Source organism: Mixophyes fleayi, chromosome 12 (genome assembly GCF_038048845.1).
Source record: "Mixophyes fleayi isolate aMixFle1 chromosome 12, aMixFle1.hap1, whole genome shotgun sequence".
Lineage (NCBI taxonomy): Eukaryota > Metazoa > Chordata > Amphibia > Anura > Limnodynastidae > Mixophyes > Mixophyes fleayi.
Window position 1 is genome coordinate 72941513 of NC_134413.1, and position 13864 is coordinate 72955376.

The 13864-nt window shown below is 42.4% G+C and overlaps 1 protein-coding gene across 1 annotated transcript; it reads left to right on the plus strand.

Moving 5' to 3' along the window:
• Nucleotides 1-8199: 8199 nt before the first annotated feature.
• On the plus strand, nt 8200-13066 carry LOC142108684 (uncharacterized). The gene is made up of 4 exons (XM_075192528.1): nt 8200-8329; nt 8415-8479; nt 11427-11538; nt 11794-13066. The coding sequence occupies exons 1-4, from the start codon at nt 8239-8241 to the stop codon at nt 13053-13055; spliced, it is 1530 nt and encodes a 509-aa protein (XP_075048629.1). The 5' UTR covers nt 8200-8238; the 3' UTR covers nt 13056-13066.
• Nucleotides 13067-13864: the final 798 nt, after the last annotated feature.

Genomic DNA, 13864 nt, shown 5'->3' on the forward strand with positions numbered 1-13864 from the left:
ACTAAATATCCCAAGGATCCAGTGGGGGTTGATAATTACGACAAAAACACCACGTGATGGGTGTTCTCAATCCCCTATTGGATATACACTTACAAGAGTTCAACCTTGAATCAATATAAGCCAATATTTGTATTATACATTGCTTTTATGCTTCTTTGGTGCCTTGTCAGGTCAGTTGTCACTTGTCTTTTGAGCACCTATCATAAAGGAGATCCAGTAAGAGGACAAGATTCCAGGAGGATATCCATGTATACATATTGGCTTATATTGATTCAAGATTGAAATCTTGTAAGTCTACTACTGTCTTATATCACTGAGGTAGTATCAGTACAAAGTAACATGATAGTATAATGTGGGCAGCGTGTCTTGAATTTGGTTCCAAGTCACCCTAACAAAATAATAACATTAGTTTAGCCATTTATTTTTTATTTTGATAAAATGTACATACGAGGACAAACTTTTAAGAGCTAATTTCTCTTGTGGTTACTCGTTAACAATTCATATGAATGTGTACACATCTAACAACAAGATCATCCTAGGGGGGAATTCAATCGGCTTCTGCACTATCACCGTTGATAACAGTAATTTGAACCCGGACGTCTGCTCGCTGCTCCCTGAGCAAAACAAACAGCGTTAAAACTTACCGCACTAGCGGTAATAATGTGCAGTATTACCGTAGTAACAGTAATAGTGCACAGGCCGTGTTACTTTCAAACATCTCCACCTTTTCTAACCCACAGTTTAGTAAATATACCCCAATGAGTGTGGTGGTCCCGCCAGCCCCTGGATCACTCACCCCCTCCTGGGTCCTCCACTGCTGGGGGAGAACCTTGGCTGGCATAGAAATTACAGGTAAAATACAGACTTGATATACTAAAGATTGAGATGTTTTGGAGAAAGTATAGCAGGCAAAATAATAAAGATGCTGTAATATTAATGGTGAAAGAAATAACTTCTTTATAACAACCCTTCACTCTCAAATATACAAAAAAAAAAATCTGCTTTCAGTATGTTGTTTACATCACATTATGTATTGGTTACAAAATATTCAAATATATATTACAAAGCTCAGCTGTCTGTAGTATGTAACAGCGCACACAAATGTCTGATAACGTCCATTTACAATATCAGGTTATATATTCCACTTGCTGGTCCTCATCATAACAAGTGACAACACAACTATCACTCTTCGCGTTAAATTCATCAGGTGGGATAATAACATGAAGTTCAGGAGTAGAAATAAAATAATTAAACTGTTTTTATTATGTTTCTTGTGTACTCCTTCGTTAATATCGCTTGATGAACGGATACTTTAAAGAAGAAAACACATAACAGTCCGCACCAGAACGTGTCCTTTTACCCTCTGGAGCGCAGCTCTGGGAGAAGTAAGTCACAAGCACTATGTGAACTGTCCGGTAAACAGATGAGCTTTCAGCAGGGTCCTGCAGTTAGAGACCATACATGACAGACAGACATTCTGTGAAGATTTCCAGGGGCAGCATTCAAGAAGGGTCGAAGTCCTGAGAGCAGAGGTAACCTAGGAAAAATAAAGCGTCAACGTGAGCAGAGGGTGGGTACGTACAGATTGTGATAATAGATATAACAGGTGGAAATGGATTGGCCAGCTCTAAATACTTTTGCAATGAAAAGATAATTAAAATGGAAAACAAGATGATTTCAGTAGCAGAACAGTAATTAATGATGGAGAGTAGGGAGGTTATTCCTGCAGCGACTATTTGAATGGACTGTAGGGTACCAAGATATCATTACAGCAAGATGGAGGTTGCAGCAGTCTGGATGGTATGTAACAAAAATTGCTTTGTAGTACAAGAAAAAATGCATTTGTAGCTGTACAAAAGGACTCACCGTCCACACATCCAGTGCCCAGTGGGGGCTTATATATACCCAGTAACCCCCACCTGACCCAGGCCCCTTAAGGAAACATGAAGCTGCCCCAACACTAACAAGTAGCCATTCCAACTTGCTAAACCTATCTTCCAGCACTGTGCACTACAGAGCACTGTGAAGCAGTGACGGCCATTCCTGCAATCACTACCTGGGAACATCTGTAGCGTCTATACCTAGGTCCCGCAGAGTTACCCAGCATTGTGAAGGGGGGGGGGGGGGGCACTTAATCTAAACTGAAGGCCTAACAGGAGAGAAGAGTATAGAGCAGGAGGAGTGTCGGTGAACTTCTAGGATGTCTTAAATGGCCCTTTCGCCTGTTCCCTACAATATACTACAGTGGTTCCTGGTATCCCCAATTAATGCCTGAAGTATACCAAAACTTAAAGTTATGGATAAGTGAGAAGGCTGAAGTACGCCACCTAAAAACAGTGCATTGAAATCTGGATGTATTGTTATTTTTGTGAGATAATTGAGGTGTCTTATGTACAGTTTGTGACAAAAGCAATTATATTAATGGCCTGTAATGATAATATCATCTAACTAAACTCTGACTAGATACAGTTAAAAAAAGAAAACCCCAACATCTATGGCAATAATGATCTCTGTATTATTATCTCATTCACTGCTAAGGATCTACTCCTCTTTCAAATAAAAGGCGCCTCTTTCATTTTGAAGTAAGAGAGGTGTCAGGATTGAGGCAGCGGGGCCTGTGAGGTAAAAGCTGGTGGGCAGCAGTGAGACACGATTGTGGGCAGGAGGCCTGTCAGGGAAAAGATCATGTAATACGTGTCATGGGGAATATCTGAGAAAAGTTAGCAAGTGTTGTCAGGTTATTGTTGTTTGAGGAGGGGCCGTGTGGGGAAGAGACTTCTCCTTCACATGCCTCATGCTTTAGTCACACATGTCCCCTCTCTGCCCAGCACCTTTAGTCACACATGCCCCCTCTGCCCAGCACCTTTAGTCACACATGTCCCCTCTCTGCCCAGCACCTTTAGTCACACATGCCCCCTCTCTGCCCAGCACCTTTAGTCACACATGTCCCTCTCTCTGCCCAGCACCTTTAGTCACACATGTCCCCTCTCTGTCCAGCACCTTTAGTCACACATGTCCCCTCTCTGCCCAGCACCTTTAGTCACACATGTCCCCTCTCTGCCCAGCACCTTTAGTCACACATGTCCCTCTCTCTGCCCAGCACCTTTAGTCACACATGTCCCCTCCCCATCACCTTTAGTCACACACGCCCCCTCTGCCCACATGCTTTAATCACACATGTCCCCTCTCTACCAAGCACATTTAGTCACACATGTCCCCTCTCTGCCCAGCACCTTTAGTCACACATGCCCCCTCTCTGCCCAGCACCTATAGTCACACATGTCCCCTCTCTGCCCAGCACCTTTAGTCACACATGTTCCCTCTCTGCCCAGCACCTTTAGTCACACATGTTCCCTCTCTGCCCAGCACCTTTAGTCACACATGTCCCCTCTGCCCAGCACCTTTAGTCACACATGTCCCCTCTCTGCCCAGCACCTTTAGTCACACATGTCCCCTCTCTGCCCAGCACCTTTAGTCACACATGTCCCCTCTCTGCCCAGCACCTTTAGTCACACATGTCCCCTCTCTGCCCAGCACCTTTAGTCACACATGTCCCCTCTCTGCCCAGCACCTTTAGTCACACATGTCCCCTCTCTGCCCAGCACCTTTAGTCACACATGTCCCCTCTCTGCCCAGCACCTTTAGTCACACATGTCCCCTCTGCCCAGCACCTTTAGTCACACATGTCCCCTCTCTGCCCAGCACCTTTAGTCACACATGTCCCCTCTCTGCCCAGCACCTATAGTCACACATGTCCCCTCTCTGCCCAGCACCTTTAGTTACACATGTCCCCTCTCTGCCCAGCACCTTTAGTCACACATGTCCCCTCTCTGCCCAGCACCTTTAGTCACACATGTCCCCTCTCTGCCCAGCACCTTTAGTCACACATGTCCCCTCTCTGCCCAGCACCTTTAGTCACACATGTCCCCTCTGCCCAGCACCTTTAGTCACACATGTCCCCTCTCTGCCCAGCACCTATAGTCACACATGTCCCCTCTCTGCCCAGCACCTTTAGTCACACATGTCCCCTCTCTGCCCAGCACCTTTAGTCACACATGTCCCCTCTCTGCCCAGCACCTTTAGTCACACATGTCCCCTCTCTGCCCAGCACCTTTAGTCACACATGTCCCCTCTCTGCCCAGCACCTTTAGTCACACATGTCCCCTCTCTGCCCAGCACCTTTAGTCACACATGTCCCCTCTCTGCCCAGCACCTTTAGTCACACATGTCCCCTCCCCATCACATCACTACTTCTTACCTTTCCTCCACTACACAGGAACAGGAAGTTATCCAGCAGCAGCTCCTGCACTGTGTACCATGTGACTACAGCAGTCACATGACCTCGTGATGTCACAGAATTATCTGAAAGGGATTTAGCTTCTAACAGCTAGTAATGAACGTAGCATATAGCTGACTAGCAGCAATGTTATCACTAGAGTAAAATAGGTTAATACTATATTGTCCTTAATGTAGAACAGCGGCGGCCATTTTCCCTTAGTCTCCCAGACATAATACAGCTGATACAGTTATGTACCAGTGACGTTCCAGAGGGGGCGTGGTCACATACTTTTGCAGGAGCCATTTTACAACCTGGAGAGCAGCTTTAACTCATTCATATATAACAACAACATCCAGGACCTGTACAAGGCTGAGGTAATATCTTCTAACAATATATTATTATTATGCTGAGAGCAGAGATATGAAGGATTATTATACAGAGGAGTCTGTATAGGGAGACATTACAGCTCATATAAAATGCTGTTTATAATGGGAGATTATTATTATATAGAGGAGAGGGATGTTATAATTACTATATATGCAGAGGGATGTGACAGCTCCCAGCACACACACTGTTTATAATGGGTGATTATTATTATTATTATTATTATTATTATTATTATTATTATTATTATTATTATATAAAGGATAATAATCTATATAGTGATATATAAAGAGTAATAAGACAGTTCCCAGCACACGCACTGTTTATAATGGATGAATATTATAGAAAGGATAATAATCTATATAGTGATATATAACAAGGAATAAAACAGGTCCCATCACACACACTGTGAGCTGTAAAGAAGTAAAAAATTAGTAGGTACAAAGCGTCCCATCCAATCCCGTTTTCAATGTATCATAGTAGAGCGGGTGGGTCCCAATCCTGTTGAGAAAATGGTCTGGTCACTACACTTGCATAATGTGAGTCTGTAAAAGTCTAGGTTGCACGGTCTAATCACGTCGTGCAGGTTCCCTGTTTGTTGGAAAGTCAAGGGTTTCTTAGATTGAGTAAGGAACTGCCCCACCGTTCTAACCCCCGCGTCATTCTAGATAGTGAATAGCTAGGCAGCCTCTCCATTCTAAAAACTAGGGTTCCCAAATAGAGGAAGATGGATAGATAAGTAAGGTTTTAGTTTCAATGTATGTATGATGTGCCACAATTTTCTAGTGGACATAAAATGGTGGTTGTCAAGAACTGTCGCTGATACCTTGTGGTCATGTAGATGTAGGAAAGCAGTCAATTTTAGGCCAGGGAGGAAATTTTGTTCTGGTGAGGTATCCGCATAGGTGTCAGACCCTTGTATCAAATCCCTCCGGTACTGAAGTTGAGCAGCCTGATTATAGAGTTCTATATTGGCCAAATGAAATCCAGCATTAGTCCTGGGTTGTTAAAGTTTCAATAGCCCAATTCTTGATTTTTTTCCCCCAAATGAAGTTTTGAAATACTCTACAAGTCTAGGGGAGGATTTCATCTTAAGTAAATTTGCTCTACCCATTAAGTAAAGACAAAGATGACCCCAGCCCTCAACCTCGTTACTAGGTTCCCAACAACTTTCGAGATATGATGTTGATAGAAGAGACCAAGGTTCTTAGAAAGTTCTATACCTAGATATGGGATAGTGCTTTACGCCAATTTAATTGCTATGTTTCTAGCCAAGTAGCGTCAGGTAAAGCAAGGATCAGGTATAATGCCAGGGATTTATCAAACGGACAGCTTGATAAATACAACACGGACGCCCCGAAATACAGTATGTAGGTCTCAAGCATAGGATCAAGTACTAGGTTGAAGAGTAAGGGTGACATGGGGTAGCCCTAACGTGTACCCCTCGTCATGGGTGCCGCCTCTCCAATCAGGCCATTGATTAGTAGAGAGGTGGTTGGGCAAGAATAGAAAAAGCTTATGGCCCTGAGTCATTAAGGCAGCATACAGAGCGCATCGTGCAGTTGTTCTCAACGTTACGTAAATCATCTCTGCGTACTCCTGGAGTCGGCAAGGAGCGGATCTCAGGATACGTGTGGTGATGACTATGGGCGTAGGGTCACTCTGCTGTACTAGACCAGACACTGCAGGATGCGTACAATACATATGTGGAATATGAAATCTCAAAAGAACCGTAGACCGCCGTAACTGTCATTTGCGTTGGCATACGCAGCGGACTTGCTTTCGTTGACGGCCGAGTGTCCTCGTTCTGGGCATGCGCAGAAGGGAAATGCGTATGATACACACAAATAACAGAGATACCTTCCTTAATGACTCAGGCCCTATCAGAGCAGTGAAATATTCTCTGAATGCCCCACGTTTGTGTACCTCATACATATAGGGCCAGGATACTGCATCAAACGCCTTATTGGCGTCCAGGCTAAGTAGTATATTCTTGGAAGGATATTGTAAGGATGAGGAGGCCACCGCCACGATGGCTTATACATATTTCAATCACTGAGTGATGGGAAAATAGACTGTAAACGAGTGGCCATGATTTTAGCCAGCAGCTTAATATCCAAATTAAGTAGTGTGATAGGGCCATAGGAGGCCATGGATTGTGGGTCTTTTCCTCAGTTTCAATATTAGCGTAGTGAATGCTTTATTAAAATTAGGAATGGATTTTGATTTTTAAATTAGTGCAACCCCAATGGGACTGTGCTAGGTTATGTTTTACTCACTGGAGTTGTACGATTTACTACACTGTTCAAACTGCTGAAATACCAACTCTGATTAAAATGAGTTACAGGTTTTGCTGTATTTTTAGTTGTAAGTTTTACAATTATAGAATGTTTCCACTTTCCTGGACTTTTTAAATGTGCAAAATGGACAAGAAGGGCTAGTTTTACAAATCCAACCCCTGTCCTACCTGTAAGTATTTCCTATATGGACTGTCTAGTAGAATGTATCTAGCACTTACTTCTCCTATTATCTTCCGTAGGTTGGCCATTCTGAGTCCTCTGTCTACTACAAGAACCCACTTTAAACTTGTCTTTAAAGGTGAACCCACTGAAGGTTTGGGTGATAGGTGAGCCCACTGAGCTGCAGTAGATGTAAATGCTATATACACTCTACTTTCCTGTATATATGAAATAGTTACATATAGGATATTGGTTGTATTTGTAAAATATACTATTATTGTATTGTAGTTAACTCCTAAAAATTCCAAATACATGGAGCTTCATATTTTTTTCTCCAATTCAATACACAGGATTGCACCATAGTGATACAGAGATTTGGTGGTCCACCCTCCAGTGTGTCAGGAGTATTGAGCAGGACCCAGAGCCCCATCACGGTGCCTCCACCTCACTCACTGATACATGAGGAAAACAATGACAAGAAAATCCTGGAACTGCCCAACAAGATCATTCAGCTGGTGACTGGAGAGGTGACTGCTTGGAATGGGACATAATACAGTAACACTAGGTGATGTGTCTGCATGATGACTGTATCATTGGGTGTATCAGGTTCCTATAAAGTGTTGGGATGTCACTGTCTTTTTCTCCATGCAGGAGTGGACGTATTTAAGAGGGCAGAAGAGTCTTTTCAAAGACGTAATGATGGAGAATCACTGGATTCTCAAATCACTGGGTAAGAGGAGATTTTCATTTATTGTAGGGGAGAGAGCAGTTTTGAAGGCCACCTAGATACACATCATCTGATAATCACATATAAACAATGTATTCACTCAGTGTATGTTTCCTACAGATGGATCCAGTAACACAAATACCACAGAGAGATGTCCGTGTCCTCTTTATTCACAGGATTGTACACAGGAAAATCACAGTAGTCCACAGGTAGGTGACATATTAGGGTCTCGCCAAATACTAAAGTGAATTTTCCAATATATGATCTGTAAAAAAAAAAAAACTTGTGTGAGTCATATACACTGACATTCCTCTGTCTCATCATAAATGATTAAATCAGTTATTATTAAATATATTTGTATTGTTTTGTGGGCTGTTTAGGATGACGTCATGACTGGTATTAAATTAGAATTTATAGAGGGAAGGAAAGAGACGTATGTGAGGGGTGATCAGCAGTGTAAGGAGGAGGAAATCAGCATAGGTGAGTAATAAACACTTATTACAGACAAGAGTCACATATTCTCCTTGTATAAACAATGTAATCAGTCACTGTGTGTTTCCTACAGATGGATCCAGTAACAGAAATACCCCAGAGAGATATCTCCGTCCTCTTTATTCACAGGAGTTTCAGGTAGATGACATTTTAGGGTCTTGCCAAATACCTAAATGCCAAAGTGATTTTATTATATTATCTGTAAAAAAACAGCGTGGATCTTATACTCTCATATTCTTCTGTTTCATCTCACATTATTAAATCAGATATTATTTAATATAATATTCTTAAAGGGGTCGTGTCCTGGACATGCATGGAGTACAAGTATGCTTGCTACGTTCTCCATCCTAAAATTCCTGCATTTATCCTCCATTTTGAGTTTGCTGGTTTATTTGGACTCTGTCTAGTCCTGGAGCTTACTTACCCCTCTTGGCATCCTCTGGGGTACTTCTCCTGATCCGCGGCTGCGGCGCTGCTCTTCGAGACCCCAGCCTGGTGTGCAGAGGCTGCTATCTGAGCGGACCCGCTGCAGCCTGACTCCTTGGTGGACAGCGCTTCTGCCTCTCCGTGCTGCCGGCGCTGACTGTTGGTGCGGACACCCCAGGGACCCCTGCTGTGGTGAGACAGATCACCATACTTACCCATCACTGTCGGGTGCCGACACTTGCTCAGGCTCTTCCCTTTACTGTGTGCGACTCGAGTACATGACAATGCTGTAGACTATACCCCTCTGCCCTGGGAGCTGGGGATGGACATTTTCTGTTCCTGTCCTGTAATCTGGGCTGACGTCTTGGTAGTGCCCTATTTTCCACCATAGAGAGCGGCGATTTGTCCTCATGCTGCACAGTTCTGTTGCTCCAAGTCAGCCTTCCATCCTGAGATACAGATTGGATCCCCAACAGCTGGGCCTCAGGCTCTGAGTGCATGCAGGTACCTCACACAGTGGCTGTAATTTGACTTATGCTATCTTGCCTGTTTGTGCTGTGATAACATCCTGGCACTTGACATCTAATATATATTACTCCTCTGGGACAGTCATTAGCTTATTTATTGAACCTTATGCCTATATCTGGATTATCCAGTTTGCCTTTTAGAAGTGGTGTCTATACTATCTTGACTCTGTTCTATGATCCTGCCTTGGGTACTTTCATGGTAAGACTTTCATACAAGTGTTTATCCATGAAATACAACACTATTATTATACCCATTCCTCTATATTGGGATGTATTTTCCTCGTTATATGATCATGCTGCTCTGGCCGGATGGCTTGACCGGTTTGCCTATTCCTCTACACCCACTGACAGTTCTGGAGAAACTCCATTATGTGTGTCCTCCCAAACTACCACTGTTCCTAATGCACCAACCTCACCTACGTACCCTGATGTCACATTTTCAAAAGCTTCTACAGGCTATTGGCAGATCTGAAAATGGGCGTCGGAGAACATTGGGGCGGTGCTGGCCGACCTTTCCCTTTTCAGACATGATATGCAACAAATCCAATAGTGAGTGGCTGAAGCGGAGACTCTAGAAGATGCTACAGCACCTATGAAGGGTCAAATTGATAATTTGGAAGCTCAGATGTTGGCATGTAAGCAGACGCTTTCTTATAGTGAGGGGAGTCTCTGATGCAATAATACTCGTTTTGTGGGGTTACCTGAATAAGTGGAGGGGCCTGGTACTGAATGTTTCTTGGAGAAATGGTTAATTCAAGCTTTTGGGAAGGATTCCTTTACGGCTCAGTTCGCAGTGGAGCAAGCTCATCGCATCCCTTCTTAGGCGGCTCCACCCGGGGCACCTCCCTGTGCCTTCATAGCCAAAATCTTACATTAGAAAGACTGATACAACTCTGCGACCATTCCCCTCTTATATTGTCTGTAGACTTTGCCATTACCAGGGGGTCAATCTTTCTGGAACCTGAACCCTTTTAGTTACCTTTAATGGGCAAGGGACCTGATCTGGTTGCCTTGTGGGAAGAGTTCTTTGTGGATAATGCAGAAACAGTCCAGCCCCCTCTTGCCTTTGGCAACTGCCTAAGAACTGTACCCCTAAATCTCCGTACTCTCACCGGTACTGAGGGTTGCAGTTACCCCTGGCAATCGCCTAAGAACTATTTCCCTAAAATCTCTAGACTCTCACCGGTACTGTGGGTTGTAGTTACCCTTGGCTACTGCCTACGTTCAGTTTCATCATCTTTACCTATCACTGTAAGTTCCGTTCCTTTCCGGACAAGTACCGGTACAGAAATCGTTGTGGATCAGGGAACTTCTCTATCAACGGTTCCTTATTTATTCCAGTGGCAATGAGTGATATATCAGTCTTGACACCATCCACTCGGTGTCTCACTGGACTCGCTCCTGCACTTCCTACTCTACGCCCTCTGTAACTCTATTCCTGGGTTCTCCCCAGCCAGTGGACATCTCACAACCCTCTGTCTGCAGCCAAGTCTGTCCCAACAGTGAACACCGGACTTTCGGAGCAGACTCCGGGTTTTGCTGTACTGGCTGGAGGGGTTCCTAACAGTTAGCACTTCTGCCTCACAGCACTGGGGTCATGAGTTTGATTCCCAACCATGACCTTATCTGTGTGGAGTTTGTATGTTCTCCCCGTGTTTGCGTGGGTTTGCGCCGGGTGCTCTGGTTTCCTCCCACACCCCATAAACATACTGGTAGGTTAATTGGCTGCTATTAAATTGCCCTTAGTCTCTCTTGGTCTGTGTGTGTATGTTAGGGAATTTAGATTGTAAGCTCCAATGGGGCAGGGACTGATGTGAGTGAGTTCTCTGTGCAGCGCTGTGGAATTAGTGGCGTTATATAAAGAAATAGATGATGATGATGATCAGGGGTGTCCATGGGGACCCATGCCATCTGATATATACTGTATTATTGTCAATCTTGATATTATTCTGTATGTTTTTGTATACCTGCATAAGTATTGGAAATTTACTAAACTTTGATGTAATGTGTCACACCCGGTGATTTATATCTATCACGTTTATTCAGAAATAATTATTTTCTTTATGTTCTGTTTTGAAATACCAATAAAAAAACTTGACTAAAAAATTATCATTCTTTTGTGGGCTATTTAGGATGACGTCCTGACTGATATTAAAATAAAAATTATAGAGGGAGAGGAAGAGACGTATGTGAGGGGTGATCAGCAGTGTAAGGAGGAGGAAATCCCTACATATATCGGAACCGGTGAGTAATAAAATGTATTACAGTAAAGAGTCATATATTTTGTTTATTGAGTCATTACAGGAATTCCAATTATGACTGCATCTATACAATGTGCTTGATAATGCGCTTTTATAATTGTAATGAAGTGTTCGTCAATTGCAAATTGAAATTAAACAACTGAACAACTCGCTCATAGTTTAAAAATTTTGGGTATTGTAATTATATATGTAATTATATGCAGCTCAATGTCCTTCCTTACATTTATTTTACTTTCAGCAGATGGATGTAAACGCAAGAATATCTTGGGGGAGCAACTGATTTTATCTACAGATTTTGAAATGGAAGATTACAACATCACTCAAGATTCTACAGGAGAAAACCCAATTACCCTAAATATACATCCAATACATTACAGTGCAGATAAATCATCTGAACTCTCTAATCATAAGGAATGTAATTCTGATAACATAGATATTGTTACACATCGTACAGCTCATACAGATGATACATTATTTCCATGTTCTGAGGGTGGGAAAAGCTGTACAGTTAAATTATCTCTTCATAAACATCAGAAAAGTCACATAGCTGAGAACCCTTTTACATGTTCTGAGTGTGGGAAATGTTTTGCATATAAATCAAAGCTTGTCGAACATCAGAGAACTCACACAGGTGAGAAACCATTCCAATGTTCTGAGTGTGGGAAATGTTTTGTATATAAATCAAATCTTGTTGAACATCGGAGATCTCACACAGATGAGACACAATTTCCATGTTCTGAGTGTGAGAAATGTTTTGTACAGAAATCAAAACTTATTAGACATCAGAGAACTCACACAGGTGAGAAACCGTTTCCATGTTCTGAATGTGGGAAATGTTTTACACAGAAATCAAAACTTGTTGAACATCAGAGAACTCACACAGGCGAGAAACCATTTCCGTGTTCTGAGTGTGGGAAATGTTTTGCACATAAATCAAAACTTGTTGAACATCAGAGGACTCACACAGGCGAGAAACCATTCCCATGTTCTGAGTGTGGGAAATGTTTTGTATACAAATCAAATCTTGTTGAACATCAGAAAACTCACACACATGAGAAACCATTTCCATGTTCTGAGTGTGAGAAATGTTTTGCCGTAAAATCAAAACTTATTAGACATCAGAGAACTCACACAGGTGAGAAACCATTTCCATGTTCTGAGTGTGGGAAATGTTTTTCACAGAAATCAAAACTTGTCAAACATCAGAGAATTCACACAGGTGAGAGACCATTTCCATGTTCTGAATGTGGGAAATGTTTTGCACAGAAATCAAAACACATTGAACATCAGAGAATTCACACAGGGGAAAAACCGTTTCCGTGTTCTGAGTGTGGGAAGGGTTTTGCACAGAAGTCAAACCTTGTCAAACATTACAGAACTCACACAGGTGAGAAACCATTTCCATGTTCTGAGTGTGGAAAATGTTTTCCATGGAACTCAAAACTTATCAAACATCAGAGAACCCATGCAGGTGAGAAAACATTCCCATGTTCTGAGTAAATGGTTTACAAACAAATCAGGTCTTGGATATCACATAGGACAAAAGCAATTAGACATGAAACAAGGAGCTGCAGTACTCCTAATATTGTAAAAACAGTTGATTTTATTAATGTAAATTAAACTAAGTATAATGTATTTACATAGTTTATACACAAAATGTGATCACTCATGTGTGGAACTATTTTATCTACCATATATCGTCCACACTGTACACAGTTAAAACAAGATTACCTTGATATATTGGGTACTGAGTAATATATAATTCTGGCAATGGGTTGGAGATATAATGTGGGATCTGAGACACTGTTACAGTATGTTTGTTTATACTCTCTAATTGAAGGTGTGAGTTCATATAATAATCCTGTAATCTGTAATACTTTGCCATTGGGGATTGATTATGAAGCTTGAAAAATGTGTCCCACGGTCTAAATGCAATATTGTGATGTCATTTTTGTACAAAAGCTCTCATTTATATGGTATGCCCATGGCTAAGTGGGTCAAGATGTGTCTACAGGGGTGGAAAACTTTGCTACATCTTATGGGGATCTGAAATATAAAAGTTCAGTAGTATTGACTCTTTTCATTTCACCTTTGCAATAAGACTTATTCAGAGTGATCCGGTTATAGTAAGTCAGACTAGTGCAGGGATTGTTCTACAAGCCTGGTCAGTGATGGGCTCCATTTGTCACAGTGTCTCCCAGCTTCTGGCACTGCACAAGTGAAAATTTTAAATGAGTGATGTGCCAGGGTTAATAATGGTACAGTGAGCCCCCGCAGCCACATAACACTACCCAACCCCCTGTATCATG

Excerpts from the sequence above, each read along its gene's own strand:
- LOC142108684 (XM_075192528.1), top strand. The coding sequence starts at position 8,239 with ATGACTGGTATTAAATTAGAATTTATAGAGGGAAGGAAAGAGACGTAT. Across the intron at positions 8,330-8,414 it reads GGAGGAGGAAATCAGCATAG|ATGGATCCAGTAACAGAAAT; the intron begins GTGAGTAATAAA and ends TGTTTCCTACAG. Across the intron at positions 11,539-11,793 it reads CCCTACATATATCGGAACCG|CAGATGGATGTAAACGCAAG; the intron begins GTGAGTAATAAA and ends TTTTACTTTCAG.